General features: G+C 45.8%; 1 protein-coding gene across 39 annotated transcripts in view; it reads right to left on the bottom strand.

The window, feature by feature from the left end:
* LOC112879583 (putative disease resistance protein At3g14460) overlaps window positions 1–16,490 on the bottom strand; it is a 29,600-nt gene that overhangs the window by 4,852 nt on the left and 8,258 nt on the right. For 18 of the 39 annotated variants that reach the window (XM_025943891.1, XM_025943892.1, XM_025943889.1 and 15 more), the window contains exons 1-3: window positions 5,420–5,611; window positions 505–5,325; window positions 214–345 (exon numbers count right to left, since the gene is read on the bottom strand). In XM_025943891.1, the coding sequence (XP_025799676.1) occupies window positions 518–5,290 (4,773 nt within the window). In that variant the 5' untranslated portion in view covers window positions 5,291–5,325; window positions 5,420–5,611 and the 3' untranslated portion in view covers window positions 214–345; window positions 505–517. Of the gene's footprint in view, window positions 1–213; window positions 346–504; window positions 5,326–5,419; window positions 5,613–13,392; window positions 13,659–14,062; window positions 14,748–14,857; window positions 15,050–15,169; window positions 15,521–16,064; window positions 16,209–16,277; window positions 16,458–16,490 lie in introns of those variants that run through there. The other 21 variants (XM_025943868.1, XM_025943869.1, XM_025943873.1 and 18 more) reach the window with 11 other exon arrangements.

The following is a 16,490-nucleotide window of genomic DNA, read 5'->3' as shown; positions in this document are numbered from 1 at the left end:
CTGATGTAAATTCATATTTATTTTTATTGTGGATCATCAAATGTGGATAAAAGAAAAATGAGCTTGAATCTAAGTAATAGCATATGAATTGGAACAAATGTTTGATAACCGCTGCTCCAATGCTAGCTCACACAGCACATCAATAAATGTAGCACCCATGAAGCAGGGGGAGCATGTTGAGACACATTATAAAGCAACAAGTTTGCCACTAACCAATTTATGTACAGCTAGCGTGGAAGGGCACATGGTGAGAAGATGCTCATACTTGACAGCTCGGAATAGAACTAACCACCGATAGAAAGCGAATCCTAAGAGGTTAGAAGAATGTACATTTGAACAAGAGACCTGCAGAGTAGGTGAAAGATTAGTGGATTACTTGAAGCAGTGACGGCATTGAAAACAAACAGAACGAGAATGACTAGGACTGCTAAGGGGTTAGGAAAATTGAAGCAGGTGAAATTAGTGGATATCATGGGATGAGTAGAACAAGAAAGTGCATGTTACCTTGATTAATTAGTCAGACTCTGACTATTGGAATGGTTCCTATCAGCGTGCGACACTGCCTTCTTAGCTCCTCGCTGTTGCCATGCATGACATCTAATAACTGCAGTGAACTTGGGAGGCCGCCCTTGGGGAGCCCCCGGATGGATGGACAGCCGGAGATCTTTAATTCTTCCAGGGAATTAGGGAGGCCGTCCTTGGGCAGCGAGCGGAGGGATGGACAGGCGGAGATCTCTAATGCTTCCAGGGAATTAGGGAGGCCGTCCTTGGGCAGCGAGCGGAGGGATGAGCAGGAGAAGACTCTGAATCTCCTCAGGGAATTGGGAAGGCTGTCCTTGGGCAGCGACCGGATGTCCCCACTGTAGATCTCTATTTGTTGCAGGGAATCAGGGAGGCTGCGCTTGTGCAGCAAGTGGAGGGCTGGAGAGCCGTGGATCCGTAAGGTCTTGAGGTTTGTCAGCCTCTGTAGCCCCGCCGGGAGGCTCTGCAGCTTGATGCAACCTGACAAGTCGAGTTCCTGTAGGGAGGTGATGAGCTGAAGGGCCTCGTCCTGCTCCTTTGTGAAGCGCTCGATCTCATTCAGCTGAAGGTTCATCCTGGTGAGGGAGGAAGAGAGGAGCGTGCAGACGGGTGCCGCAAGGAATCCTGCCACGTCATCCATTTCCAGCGACTGCAGTTTGGAGGAAAGGGGAGCGGGTTCATGTTCAAGCATCTCTGGGTTGCCCTCCGAACATTCAATGGTGAAGAGATTGCGAGTATTGGAGACATATAATTCGCGGAGGCAGCCGTGGGCGAGAAGACACCGCAAGCCCGCGCCTTCGGAGCCCCCGCATTTAATTATCCATAGTTCAATGAGAGAGGCGAGGTTTGAGAGGGGCGCCAGTTTCTCCAGGCCTCGTAGAGTGAGGGATTGTAGGGAGGTTGGGAAGGGGAAACCAGAGGAACAGGACGACGACGGCAAATAGCACGCAAGGAACTTGGGGCAATCAACAATAGCCAAGGAACGGAGAGAGGAAAGAGCTTGGAGGCCTCCTCCATTTTCGGCACGGAGGCTAAGCTCTGGGCAGCCCCAAATATACAGAACCTGTAGTTGGGGAGGCAAGAGCAGCAACGCTTCTTCGTCTGTTTCCTCCTTCAGCTGCCCCACCACACCTAACCCTGTTATCTTCCCAAATTCATCAATACTCAACTCCGAGAGCTTCGGTAGGCAACAGAGCACCTGTGTTAGTTCCTTCCCACTCGTAACCCTGTTCCTATCTGATATCCGGAGGGAATTTATAGTTGACAACTTTCGGAGGCCATCGAGCGGCGGGGGAGGGCAGTTAGTCATCTTCAATTTCTCTAGTCCGGTTAATTTGTCAAAGTCCAAGGCTGTCCAGAATGATGATTCCATGTCCTCACCACTCTTGTGCAAGCGTAATGAACGATCATCATTTTTGTACTCCAGCCGCCTCAACTCCAAACCAACGTTTGATAAGTACTGAACGCTGGCCCAAGGAACGGGAGGCAAGGACGACAGTTTCGGACAGTTCCCAATCCTCAGCTCCTGCAGTACTCTCGGACTGCAACTAGAATTTGAAAAGGACAGCTCCACGAGTTCTGGGCAATGCATAATGATGAGTACTTCCAAGTGGGACAACAATTCACCGATGACCCATCTTTTCAGCCTTGCCAAATTTCTAAGTTCTATCCTTTTCAAATTTTTGAAGTGTTGGCCTAGGATATTATTACTCGAAATTTCTTCAGCATCCTCATTGACTAGCCGCAGCTGACCTATAGGAGGAAATATCTTCCAAGATACACTATCCAAACAAAGAGATTGCAAATTCATAACCGACAGGTTCGGACCTAGCCTTAGCCATGAAGGGCAAGTAGGACCTCCATGCCCTCTAATGCTTAGCTTCACCAGATTGCTATGTGGCTTGAGGCCTTCAAGAACTTGGTCTTCACGTGCAGGATCCTTGCTAGATCGATTAACATCCCAGTCCAATAGTAACTCGTGCAAGTGTTTCTTGTACATTAGCTTTGCTTCATCTGCTTCTTCCCTTCCTTCAACATTTTCAAGATTGTCAATACTCAATGATCCACAAAGCTCTAGCAAATGTCCTATCTGCCTCAATTCAAAACCCTTGATTTCTTTTCTGACCACAAATCTTCTTAACTCTTGTAATAATTTTAATTGTCCCACCTCAAAAATGCTTGCATGCATTCCATCATGCTGAACAAGAAAATGGCGCAACTTTAAGAGGTTGCTCAAATGTCTTGGCAAATCACTGCAATCCTCAGTGTCACATCCTTGTAGGTCTAGGACCCTCATGTGGTAAAACCTTGAAATGTTCTTGGGTGCTTGAGGTCTTGTCCACCACCAATCATTGTGTACCCGAAGGTATCGAAGATGGACAAGGTTCAAAAAGTTGTGGAATAAATCCTCCAACCTATAATTGCCTCCAGATATGAAAATAACACGAAGGGCTTTTGCTTTATGGAACAAACCATGGAAAGTCTTAATAAAGCTACCCTGGTGCTCCCCAAATAACATCAAAGAGCTTAGGTTCTCAACTTTCAATCTCTTTCCTAATACACTAAAATCTTCCTTACAAATATCAAAAGTATTCTTGTCCTTGACACTTGAGTCATCTATGTTGATAGACAAGTGCCGTATTGACTGGGGTATTTGTATGGATCTCACATTTGAACTGTTTATGCTAAGGCATTCATATGCTGAAACCTTTAGCCCTAATTCATGTAGTAGATCATGAATGACATAACGAGTGTATCCATATCTATCTTCTTCCTTTATAAGAAAACCATGACCAACCAGTTCTGTCAAATAGCTTCCTCCTATATCTTCAATCCTCTTATTTTCACCATGTGAATGCACGATATCTAGTCCTATCCAAAAGTGAATTAGCTCTTCTCTACTGAATCTATAGTCTTCTGGAAACAATGCACAATAGGTAAAACATTGTTGCAGATGGAAAGGGAGATAGTCGAAGCTAAGCTTCAATGCTGGCATGATATCATAAACCTCATTCTGTGATTCCCATTCTTTACTTTCTAAAACTCTAGTCCAATGACCCAGATCAAAGTTGTTTCTCAATAATCTTCCAACAGTTTTTGCAGCAAGGGGGGAGCCTTTTAGTTTTTCGACAATCTTATCTCCAGTATCTTGTAATTCATTATGATCGTCCATTGATTGCTTGTCACCAAAGGCATAGGCTCTGAATAACTCCTTAAATGATTTAGAGTCTAAACCTTTCAGGTCTTTCCAGTGACTAGTTGTTTTAACCATTTGTGCTAATGCAGGAAACCGAGTTGTGACTAGAATTACACTACCTTTTGTTTGTCCTTTCTTAAAAGGCAGTAGAAACCTTTTCCACTCATCCTCATTACTGCAATCCCACATATCATCCAGGACAAGTAAAAACCTTTTAGATTTTAATTGTTCTTCTATCTGCTTATCTGGACTATCCTTTTTGTCATTTGTGAGTTTGTCTGCAATCTCTTGTGTCAACCTGTGCACATTGAAATTGACAGATACACATACCCACAATTTAACTTCAAAATGGCTCTGAACTTCATCATCATTATATATATACTGTGTTAATGTTGTCTTCCCTATGCCTCCTGGGCCAACAATTGGAAGTACCGTGAGGTCCTTCTCACAATACTTTCCCTTAGTGATGTCAAAAATGATGTCACTTTTTTCGTGCTCCCTGCCATAAAGTTCAGGTTCTCTAAATTCTGGAGTTGTTATGGGTCGGCTCATCATAGCATTTCTATGTGAGGGTGCGGGCCACTGTCCCTTTGAGAACCATGTGTCGAGGCTGGTACCAATGCATTGGACAATGCTACGGCTAGAGTCCAGCAATTCTATGTTAAGAATGGCTGATACCTTGGCACACAGTGGCTTCAACTGCTCTACAATCACCTTCATCTTTCGAGACATCTCAACCCTATCGAACTTGAGTTCTGGTGCCTGCACGACGTGCTCACTCTGTGGTGCCTTGCTGGGACGGGCACAGCAGAGGAATCGACGTCCAGGCGATGCAGCATTGGAGTTGTCAGGGTAGCATGGAAGGCGTTTACCGACAGTGTTGATGATGTCAGAGGCAGCGGAGGCAATCCTAGCCATGCAGCCAGCGTGAACCGCCTGGTCGCTCTGGTTGGTCGGCGGTGGCCTTGGCAGCGCCGGGGTGGCCCTTCCACAGGGCCAGACAGCTTCACAGAGAGCTCCTCGGCCGCCTGCATCTTCTTCTTGCTCATCATCATCTGGAGTTGTTTTGGGCCCAAGGCATGGACAGGCTCCACACTTGACTCCTCTGCCGCTTGTATCGTCTTCATCTGGCTCATCGTGGTCAGCGGAGCCGCGGGAGCAGTTGGAGAAGCCAAGCATCTTCCTGATGTTTCTGGCGGTGTGGCGGGCATTCAGAGCGTGGGTGCGGAGGCAGCCCCCGCCATGCTCGTCCGCCGCATGGTAGGTGCCGTCGAGCTCGTCCTGGATGCGGAAGTAGTCGAGCTCGTCCAGCACGTCGTCGGCCCGGAACGCCTGGTCCCGGAGCTCCCGGAGCAGTTCCCCCAGCGCCGGATTCTGGATCTCCGGGCCGTGGCCGTAGCCGCGGCTGCGGGCGCTGTTGAGCATCCCCTGCGCGTAGAGCAGCTCCATCCTGAGAGCCCGGATGTTGGGGCCGAGCTCGGAGCTCGCCGCCCAGGCCTCCAGCACCCCGCCCGAGGCGGTTCCCAGGGCCCTTCCGACCACCCAACGCGCCGCCTCGATGCCCACCTCCATGGCTGCCACGGCAAGCCGCCGGCCGGCACACGACTCTGGAACAGATTGAGCATATATAATAAAGCCTTTTGTAGATCTAAATTTTGATGGACGAACCTCTATGTAGTAGTGCGAGAGATGAGCTCAAACCTGGAGTGAAAACCGCCGGCTTTGATGCTGATGGAACTGAACGTGTGATCTGGATCCTCTTCCCTGATGAACTGCTTACGTATGTAGATGGAGCGACGGCAATAATGGCATCTCGGAGCGCGCACACAGACCCAGAGAGAGAGGGAGGGTGGTATTGTGGGGGGAGTGGTTAGGCGCCGCGCCGGATTGGTTGGTGAGATGATTTAATAATCTTAAAAAATTGCTCGTCGACTGGGGACGGCAGCAAGCCGGGGTTAGATTAGGAAAAAAAAATTGCGTTGCCTGGCATGCTGCAGCTGCCCGTCTTCTCCTGCAGCTATAGATCTTGTGCGTCAGCAGGAGGCATGCGATGCTTTGCCTCCAAAGCACAATTTCAATCCTGCTAATCCTCATGCAACTCTGCGATGCATGCCTAGCATGCACTGATGTGTGCAGGGGACGGAACAGAGCAAAAGAAATGACAGGTGGCGTCGTGGCGATAACAAGCACAGAGTGCATCACACCTAGGGCATCAAGTACTATGCAATTTTTTTTTTCATGAAAACTACTGCTAGTGCGCGTTTAGTTAAAAGGCAGCAACTTTCAGCTGTGACAGTTCTCTACATGGACCAGGAAAGAAAACAGAGCGTGTAGGGAATCAAAAGTGCGGGGTGGGGCCCGGTCCGTGTCAGCGACTGGTTGCCTAGCACATCACCCAGGCACAATAGACTTGATGGCTACATCTCCACGGACGGAAGATGCTTAAACTAAATGGGCAGCATTAACTATGCAATTGCTCTCAACTTGTTTTATATATGTGTATGCTGGTGTGCAGAGAAAGGAACAGCACAATTAACGCCGTGTTTGGTTGGTAGGGCGTAAAGGTAAAAAAAATTTTGCAAAGGAATCTTGCCATTTTGAAGTACTAAATGAAGTCTATTTACAAAACTTTTTGCACAGATGGGTTGTAAATCGCGAGACGAATCTAATGATACTAATTAATCCATGATTAAGCAATAATTAGCGGATGGTACTGTAGCATTACTGTTACAAATCATGGATTAAGTAGGCTCATTAGATTCGTCTCGCGATTTACAGCCCATCCATGCAAAAAGTTTTATAAATAAATTTTATTTAGTACTTCAAATTAGTAAGATTCGTTCAAAAATTTTACGTTTACGAGTCTCGTTTACGGGGTGGGTCCAAGGTACTTTGCCTCCAAGAGAAAACTGTGCCTCCCAGCGATGATGCTGACCTTTATGCAGGAGCAACGGAAAACTGATGGTACGTGTATGAGGCGCAGCAAATCGATCAGCGTGCAAGGCAAACACTGCACAGCTTCAGATCCGGCTGCTTAGGCTGACTCCAGCGGCATGCGCTAAAATGTCCGGTTCACTATTAACGGAGGATCCTGTAGCACTCTATCGCTCCATCGGTGTGCTGTAACGCGTGCGGTAAAATGGAGGGTATGGCCTGCGTCCCGCACAGAGGCAGGGAGTACCGGCGTCCTCCATCACGTGGGCCCTCCAGCGCATCTCCACGCGCGCGGGCGGCGGGGCGGCGCGGCAGGGGCGGGGCGGCGGGCCGCGCGAGGCGGCGGCGCGCGGGCGGGGCGGCGCGGCAGGGGCGGGGCGGCGGGACGGCAGGGGCGAGGCGGCGGGCCGCGCGAGGCGGCGGCGCGCGGGCGGCGGCGGAGGAGGAGGAGGGGGGCGGGCGGCGGCGGAGGAGGAGGGGGGGCGGGCGGCGGCGGAGGAGGAGGGGGGGCGGGCGGCGGCGGATGAGGAGGAGGAGGGGGGCGGGCGGAGGGCGGGCGGAGGCAGAGGAGGAGGGGGGCGGTGGAGGAGGAGGAGGGCGGGCGGAGGCAGAGGAGGAGGGCGGGCGGGCGGCGGCGGAGGAGGAGGGGGGCGGGGCGGCGGCGGATGAGGAGGAGGAGGGGGCGGGCGGAGGGCGGGCGGAGGTAGAGGAGGAGGGGGGCGGCGGAGGAGGAGGAGGGCGGGCGGAGGGCGGGCGGAGGCAGAGGAGGAGGGCGGGCGGGCGGAGGGCGGGCGGAGGCAGAGGAGGGGGGCGGGCGGCAGCGGAGGAGGAGGGGGGCGGGGCGGCGGCGGAGGAGGAGGGGGGGCGGCGAAGGAGGAGGAGGAGGCGGGCGGAGGCAGAGGAGGAGGGGGGCGGCGGAGGGGGGGCCGGCGGAGGAGGAGGAGGGGGGGCGGGCGGAGGGCGGGCGGAGGCAGAGGAGGAGGGAGGGCGGGCGGAGGCAGAGGGGCGGGCGGAGGAGGAGGGCGGGCGGAGGAGGAGGAGGGGAGGGGGGGCGGGCGGTTGGAAAAAAAAAATTGAGATTGTGGGGTATAGAGGATGGAAATAGAGGATATTGTTGGAGTAAAGTTTAGTATAGAGAATGAAGTTGATGTGGAGGAAAAGGATAGGGGATGAGATTTAGAGGATATCGCTGGAGATAGCCTTAGGCTTTTCGAGGTATGTTGAGACGATTAAAGCGTGGGCAGAACAGAGGCTATCCCACCGGCCAAACGAGTTCTGTTTCTGAACGGAGGCTCCACTTGTTTGTTAAACTTTGCCAACAAATTAAAACCCTGTACAGTTATTAGTATATTATTAGTTGGCTCCCTCGCTCTTTGTACGGTTGGTAACTCCGTCCCTGGTGGTTAACACGGAGTAGATAGTCCTATGGTCTATTACTATTTGGGCTGGGTTATCTAAGCCGATCTGGATCTAAGACTTGTTTAACTACGCTTTGCACTTTGCAGGGAGGGGGCAGTAGTAAATGTTCAGATCTATAGCTAGGCACAAGTGTCACTTGTGACGCTAATTTTTTTTTTAGGGTGTGTTTGTTTCCTGGGTCTAAATTTTAGAGAGGTCACGTCAAAGAGAATCTTATCATTTAGAAGTATTAAATAAAGTCTAATTATAAAACTAATTGCAGAACCCCAGGGTTAATTCGCGAGACGAATCTAATGAGGTATATTAGTCCATGATTAGCGGATGATTACTGTAGCATCACTGTGGTAAATTATAGATTAATTAGGCTCATTAAATTTGTTTCGCGAATTAGCACCCATCTGTGAAAAAATTTTATAAATAGATTTTATTTAATACTTCTAAATAGCAAGATTCTCTTTGATGTGATGGGTCTAAAGTTTAGAGGGTAGGAAACGAACAGTCCTAGCAGGTCCAGCAGAAGGATACAACAATGTAGGGGAGATGCACTGGTGGTGGACCCCATGCTATGTCAGCCGCTGGTCTAGTGCATCATCAGCTCTGGGGGCATCTTGATCCATGGTAAGAAACACAAGGTTCTGAATTGCAGAATCATATTCATATGTAGTGGCAGCCAGGTAATGATATGATGAGACAGACCTGTACCTCTACTCCGATCCTCTCTGCAAATCTGTATGTTTTCCTCACTGCCTGTCCATTCATATAGAGTTTTCTTTTTTCTTTTCCTCTGCTGACCTTGAAATGTCCGGCTGGTCCTTAATCACAACTCATCCTATCTATCATCGCATCACTTTCTGACGCGGAACGCATTGTTAGACATATACTTAACCCAGAACGAGGGGAAGCAAGCACAAATCCAGGGACTAAAAGTCGAATAGATCATGATCAAAGAAAAGAATAATCAGGAAATTATATAGCATGTCGGGGTCAAGGACAATGTCAGACTGCTTCCCTAATTCTCTTTTTTTTTAAAAAAAACTGACTATATTCCTCCTCTGAAATCCACGACCATCTCATCTCCCTTCTTAACTTCTGCCAGCATAACAGTGCTGATGGAGATAGTTACATTGCAATAATTCTAGTATGTACTTAGCTTTGGCCTTCATTTCTGAGTGCCGGTTGTCCAATTCGTATAGTGTTTTAGGGCGGGTAAGGAATTAGAGTACTTTAGGAAATGAGAGCCAACAATATGGCTGAGTTTTTCTGAACTTGTGATGCACTTTTACAGTTTGGTAACCTAATAGTATTTCATAATGACACTATTCTGCACACCAGCATCTCAAAACATAGAAATCATTTCCCTGGCACTCCTTTCATGAGAATGTATCTGCAACTTCGCTGCCATCAAATTTGAAGCAAAACCTTTGCATGCTCGGGAAACAAGAAGATCCTGGCGCACCAGCTTACAACCTTATTATCATTGAACGTGAACCTGACTGTCACAGTCCATGTCGAATCATCGTACGGCCGGCGTTCTGATGCAAAATGCACTTTCCTTGTCAGGCATCCACCTGCGCAAACTTTTGTGTCATTGCGATCGCAACCGCAAAGGGACATGTCAGCGTCATGTTCAGAAGACGACGATGCACCTCACAGTTTGCTTTTGGTAGCGTTTCCTGAATTTCCAAGCATGCACCGCACATCTTCTGCACACGGGCATGCTGGTGTCACGTCTGATTGTGAGAACGATTTCAGCGAAACTGCATGGTCATGCTGGACACTTAGCAGCAAGAATTAACTCCGATTGTCTGGATAATCACATATTGAAGAAACGCTTTACTGAAAACTGAAAAGCATTTCTTTTTGAAAAGCCAGCTTGAAGAAATACTTTGCCACCAAGAGAAGATTATTGAAAGAACACATGTTGATGTTTCTGTTTTGCACGCCAAGGAAATTGCAGAATGAACGGCATCAGCATATGCTCTGTAAATTTAGCACCGAAATACCAAAAACTTTGGCACTTGGCATACCAGAAACTGTCATGTCCCTGATTGCCTCCATACATACACAAGCACTCGATTTGCGGACCGGACTGAACTGCACCAGCCAATCTTTCAGATATACTAGAAAACCTAGCTGGCCTGGCCTTGCGGGGGACTTGTGATTAATTATTGGCAATGTGGGTATATGTTCTTTGTATGATGGAAATGTTGGTTCTTCATCAAATTGAAGATACAGCTCTTGAAGTACATAATTATGATTCAATGGTGTTTCCTCGATAAGTAATGTCTCGTAGAAATTTCCATAAGATTGTGGGTATGGCAACTTAAATTAAAAACATAGGATAATGGAAAGAGGAGCAGTGTCGTGACAAAGGATCAAGCTATTCGCACATATTGGAGGAATGGTCCAGCCCATGTAGTAAATGCGGCCTCATGTAAGGGTCCGATGGTCTATTTATGAATATTGTACCCACCAGAGGGTTGGAGGCAAATTGCCACCTTCCTCTCCTCCTGTATATAAATGACCCAAGGGGTCAAGAGGGAGGGACTGACTTATGCACTCCTCACTTGCCCACTTGTGTTGCACCTTCATCTTTCATACGTACCTTCGGAGTTCTCTTCCTGTCCCTCTCTACTGCTTGGCGGAGTCACATGCCCAACAATTTTGTGCCCACCGTGTGTTTGGCTCGAAAAAAAACGAAGAGAGAAAAGAGAGACCTTCGTCGGTTTTCCTTCCGTTTATAGATTTTCACCCTTCGGTCTTAGTGGGATTTCTTAAGGCACGTTGGTTTGACCCTTCAGTGGTGATGATTCCGAATTGTTTTTACCCTTCATCGTTGACTCGGGGTCGGTGTTGACCCCTTTGGAATGAATTTTCACTAGAGAGGGGCGATGAGAATATCTGCATGAATATGCTAAGGAAGAAATATCTTGGAGATAAAGGTTTTTACAGCTGCTTATAGAGGGGGGTCTCAGTTTTGGAAAGGTCTGCAGGCGGTTAAAGAGAAGTGCCTAAGAGGATTGAAATATGTTGTTCGCAATGGGAAGAAGGCGCGATTCTGGCTGGATGTATGGCTGGGTGAATGCCCTCTGAAGATACGCTTTCCTATTCTATATGACGCCTGCCTTCAACAAACTTGGTCTGTATACCAAGTCCTGCATGAGGGGGTGGTTGACTTGACGTTTAGGAGAGCCTTTGGAGAGAGGGAGCTTCTTGAGTGGGAACAACTGCTAGGAATGGTGGTCTTCACAACAGCATCCCTCTATCGGGAGCTGTTTTTCCCTGGGGTTATCAACAGAGAACTCATGGATGTCTGGGGGGCATCCTTGCCTTTGAAGATTAAGGTTTTTGTGTGGCAAGTTTACAACGACAAGATTCAATCTGAAGAGCAGTTATGTAAACGAAATTGGCCGCGAGAGAGTGGGTGCAAGCTGTGTGGAGAAAAGGAAACTACTGATCATATTATCTTTGGTTGTATGATGGCGCGTTTTCTGTGGTGTGTATGCAGAGACGCATTCGGTTGGAGAGCGACACCAACAAAAGTATCAAAATATATAGAGGAGGTTTTGGAGGGTGGCAATAGGAAAACAGAAATGCTCTATATTTTCATTTTCGGGTGTGCTGCTTGGAGTCTGTGGCTGATAAGGAATGATTTCGTCTTTAATGATCTTCTAGTTTCCTCACCCGAGGTTTGTATTTTTCGATTCATCTCTTTTATGCAGCGCTGGGCGATACTCTGCAAGGCTGAGGAGAAACTCATGGTGGACGAGGCGGTTCAACGCTTGAAAGACCAGCTCTCGTTGCTGCGGTCTGAAGCTGGAGACTGAAGAGGAAGATAAGAAGATGGTGGTCCGTTGTCTTCTGACGCTAACACTTGGAAAAAAAAGAAAGTTTCGCCAAAACTTTGCTTGGGGACGTCCCATGCGGCCAGCGTTTTGTTGCGTTTTCTTTCAAAACTCAAAACCTGTTACCCCTGTTGGCTCGCTTTCTGTTTGCTCTGTTGCTCCTTTAGAGGGTGTATGCTAGAGGGTGTGTCTCGTGTCCGCGGCTGCTGGAGTTGGCGCGGCTTGACAGAAGTCTTTTGAACTGTTCGAGTCATGTAAAGCTGGTAACCCCAGCATACAATTATCTGCTTTCAACAAAAAGCGGGGCCGAAAGGTCTATGGTCTAAACCACTCACCTTCTTCTTCCTGAGCACCAGCAGGGGCTTCTTGAGCGTCACCTTCGTCCCGGCGAGCTCATGGTACCCCACCGTGACAGGCGAAGGAGGACTGCGGCTGCACCACGCCCTGCAGCTCGACGACGGCCCACTCCAGGCACGACGACTCGCCGCACCCGCACCGCACGCGGATCTGCATCCCCGCCGCTTGTGTTCACCCTTCCCTTCCGATGGCTGGCCTCGAGGGGGAAATGAGAAGAAGAAACGAGTAGCCATGTAAATGGTACACATATTTTTCGACCGACCAACCGGTAGAGGTCGAACAGTGATTTAGATATAATTTTTAGATATTCGGATATTTTTTTTATATCGAATATAATACGGCTAATATCCATCGGATATCGGATATCCGGTCGGATAATCCGGATAGCCAATTTGGATACTAAATTTGAACAGTTGTATTATAATATATATAAATACATTCATAAAAATCTGATTTAATCTTTAAAAATTTATAACTAATTCATTTCAAATCAGAAAAATATAAAAATACCACCAAATTTTCTTCTAAAAATATAATCTACCTATTGATGCTCTATTGGAGTTGGATATTGTTTATTCCTAATCTAGTTCGAGAACTAAATTCAACTCTGGTAATAATTCGACGGTAAAAAATAGACTTATTTCATTATAATAAAAACTTAATATTGTATAATAATTCAAACTCTAGCAATAATTTGATTGGTCCTACATATTTATGTATGTAATAATTTAGAATGTCAATGTAGTGTAATTGATTGCCCAAAATGGTATGTCATTCATTGTTAATTTGGTTAATCAAGCATGATTTTAGTTTGAGTCTAGCCTCTCATCTATGTGATAAGTTAGAAATATCATGTAACGGTTTGTTAATTTGCTTCGTTAAGTATAATCTAGTTAAAATCTGGACTCGTGGGGTCTCTGAATGTTACAACACGTATGATATAAATAAATGTCACCTTTACTCGATATCCGAAGAAACATCCGTATCCGACATTATCCGCATCCGGTTCAGTTCGTATTCGATACACATCTATTTGTATTCGTAACCGTAGTAATCCGTGTCTTATTTGTATCCGAGGCTATCCGTGTTCGAATCTGAATCCGATAGAAGATGTGAAAATAAATACAATATCGGTGATATCCATTCATATCCGATCCGTTTACATCCCTAGAAATGAGGACTCGAGGAGAGCTCTTTCTGCGCATTGGCGGCTTCGCGCCAAATCGCTCCCTGCTTTCCCGCCCTTTTCCCCGTTTAGCAATGCCAAAACTGCAATAGGCAATGGAAAACCGTTTAGTTTATTTTCATTATACTGCACATTGGCGGCTTCGCGCCAAATCGCTGCCTGCTTTCCCGCCCTTTTCCCCGTTTAGCACATGCCAAAACTGCAATAGGCAATGGAAAACCATTTAGTTTATTTTCATTATATATAAGTGGGTGCCTGTGTGTGAACCATTCAAATTTTCTTCTAAGCGATAACAAAAGCAAAAAAAAAAATCTTAAGTTGGTTCATCTGCCATTCTTTCACTTATATTGATTAGACTACTATAGGACTATACACTAACTATAGTACTATACACTAATATCTACTGATAGTACTATAGTACTGTGAAATGGAACCTCGTCCGCTATTTTTTTTGGCGAGGCTCCACTACATAATTCTGTATCGTTATATCCAAGATTTTGAAAGCAATTTACTGTTACATATGTTCTGATCAATTATTTCATACAAGTGGCATTTTGTACTGCATTTTTATCAAATGCTATCAGATTTGAACTCAGTGAAGTATGAAGAAATATAGACACCATCTGGCAGATAATAAAAGACTGTAAGAATGAGTGCACACTTCCGCAAGGATATAATTGAAGTACAGAGTTCAGTTTACTACTCCTTAATTGCAAGAAAGCATAAAGTGCCGTTCACAACTCATAGAACAGAAATTTCAGAGCTGAGGTTACCACTGCTTATTAATTTCACCAAACATCGAGTACTCTGTCTATCTCATTTCATCGTGCACACAACGACATCCAGCACCTCCAGCTTCTTGCTTTTGCCATGTTGTGTTCCCTCCCAATCGGTTGCTTTGCTTCTTGCTTGCACAACAGAAGCGTATTGTCGACTTGTCGAGATCTTATTTTGATCTCTCCCACATGTGCGCACAATTTCAGTTGGCTTTTCAGAGTCCTGGACCAATAAGCCAGCGTGAAAGGATTTCCCATCTCTCCTTATTTCTTTGACACCTCATCCATAGTTTGATCATTGGACACACCACTTTACATGCATTTTAACTGCTCAACTCCAGGAGCCGTTGAAATGGCTGATCGATGACTTAAAGATGGTGCCAATGAGATAAAGGTCACTCTCTTCAACATTCAACTGGGGAGTTGCTATTCTACACCAGTAACATCACCCCCAAAATTTGTCGTCCTTTTGACGCTCGATGGTCATTAGAACTATTAAACCAAGCACTGGCCTACAAAATGGAAAAGCAGTAAATTGTTAACAGAGACTAAAATTTAAGACAAATTTTATAGTCTTAAATATTCCCAGTTAATTAAAAAAGGTTAGGAAGCTGATTAGTACCTATTTAACTGTCAGAATCTTAATAGGAGCAAGCTTTCTCTGCAAACCTCTATGCTTCCACCTGATTTGGTCCATGCATCCTTGAAGAACCAGGGAGATGCAAGAAATCTTGTTCAGCCTCAAGTCAGATGATCACAAGTCATTTCTTGTGATGATGATTGTGATCTTCACGAGAAGCATCGGCATGAATTCCTGATAGCCAGATTACCAACAAAGTAGAAAAAACTTATCGATATCTCTCTAGAGAAAATAATATTTGCAACACACTACTGGCATCAAAACAGAACCAGAGCAAAATACTGCAATCATCACCTCATATCCATGTCATGAGTATCTACAAGCGTGAGGATCAGCATTCAGCAGATGCATGTGCGCCGACTCTGATGAACTAGAAGAGGGCATTCTGAAGGAGCATTCAGTTCAAAGTTGCTTAGGATGGCGACTTGTGCAAATGCACAACATCTTCTGCTCAGCAGGTAGATCATAGGACAAGTAAGGCCTTTTTTTTGAATAAAAAGACGAGTAGGGCCTGACTGCCAATGATACAACCAAGTCATTGAGAAGCAGGAAGCAGGAACACAGGACAGCATTTTGCCAACTTATATATGCTCTGCTTCCACACAAATCTTCCAAAGAAATCTTCCAAAGAGATGAGCTGCAAAACTATCAGAACATCATAAAAATTCACATTAGCTGCATAACTGTGTAAGTTAGTCAAAAAGAATAACAATGCTTTAGCTATTATCAGTAGCTACTAGTTAGCAAGTCAGCACTTCTGCGGTTCAAAAACATGTAATTTGTGTTGGCTGATGAAAACAAAAATTGACTGTTTGTTATGGAAAATCCATACAAATACATTCTTTTTACAATTTTTCAAAATAGCCACAATTACTAAACAAGGAGTAAACATAAATACCACGAAGAAAATACAGAAAATGCAATAACATTTGTAATTTAACCTAAGGAAATTGTGAGGTGGAGACAATCTGAAGTCTAGACACACACTGCATTAGTGTCTCATGTCCTCAGTTAGGGAAAAACAAAACTATATATATTGATCTTTTCTACCACCAGCATTTATTGCATTGAGGAAAGGAAATCTAAAAAAGCATGAAGGAATTTGCATCCACATCATCACAAAGTTATTAAAGAATTTGGTATACTAGTCTTGTTATAGTAAAATGAAAAATAAAAAAAATAGACCAACCTATGCAGGACTAACTGGCATTGTATTAAGAAGAATAAATACCCATTTGTCTTGACAAGGACTCAAACTTGGACGGGATGTTCCAGGTGTATATCCACACCTCAACCAACTGAGGTCAGTTACTCTAGGGTCCTTACTTTTACCCTAGAAAGTTTTCCAATTTTAATATGTTTGAAAGCTTACTTATCAGAAACCTAATTCACAGTTCATTACCTGAAATTTAAATTTGATTTCTGATACACTGACATGAATCTTGTGTTGTTGGCGTAGATCCGTACAAGTATGGAAAATGGGTTTTCTTCAACACAGATGGGAAAAGTTAGTTGAGCATCTTTCGGTGTTCTTAGTGCTAGCCCCTGTCTTTGTACTTAGTGCTGCTCTACAGAAGATTATCTGTAAAAAACAGTATAGTAGCATGGCGATACT

The sequence above is a fragment of the Panicum hallii genome, chromosome 2, assembly GCF_002211085.1.
Source record: "Panicum hallii strain FIL2 chromosome 2, PHallii_v3.1, whole genome shotgun sequence".
NCBI classification, from domain to species: Eukaryota; Viridiplantae; Streptophyta; class Magnoliopsida; order Poales; family Poaceae; genus Panicum; species Panicum hallii.
Note: the sequence above shows the minus strand (reverse complement) of the source record. Positions and strands in the feature narration are given on the sequence as shown.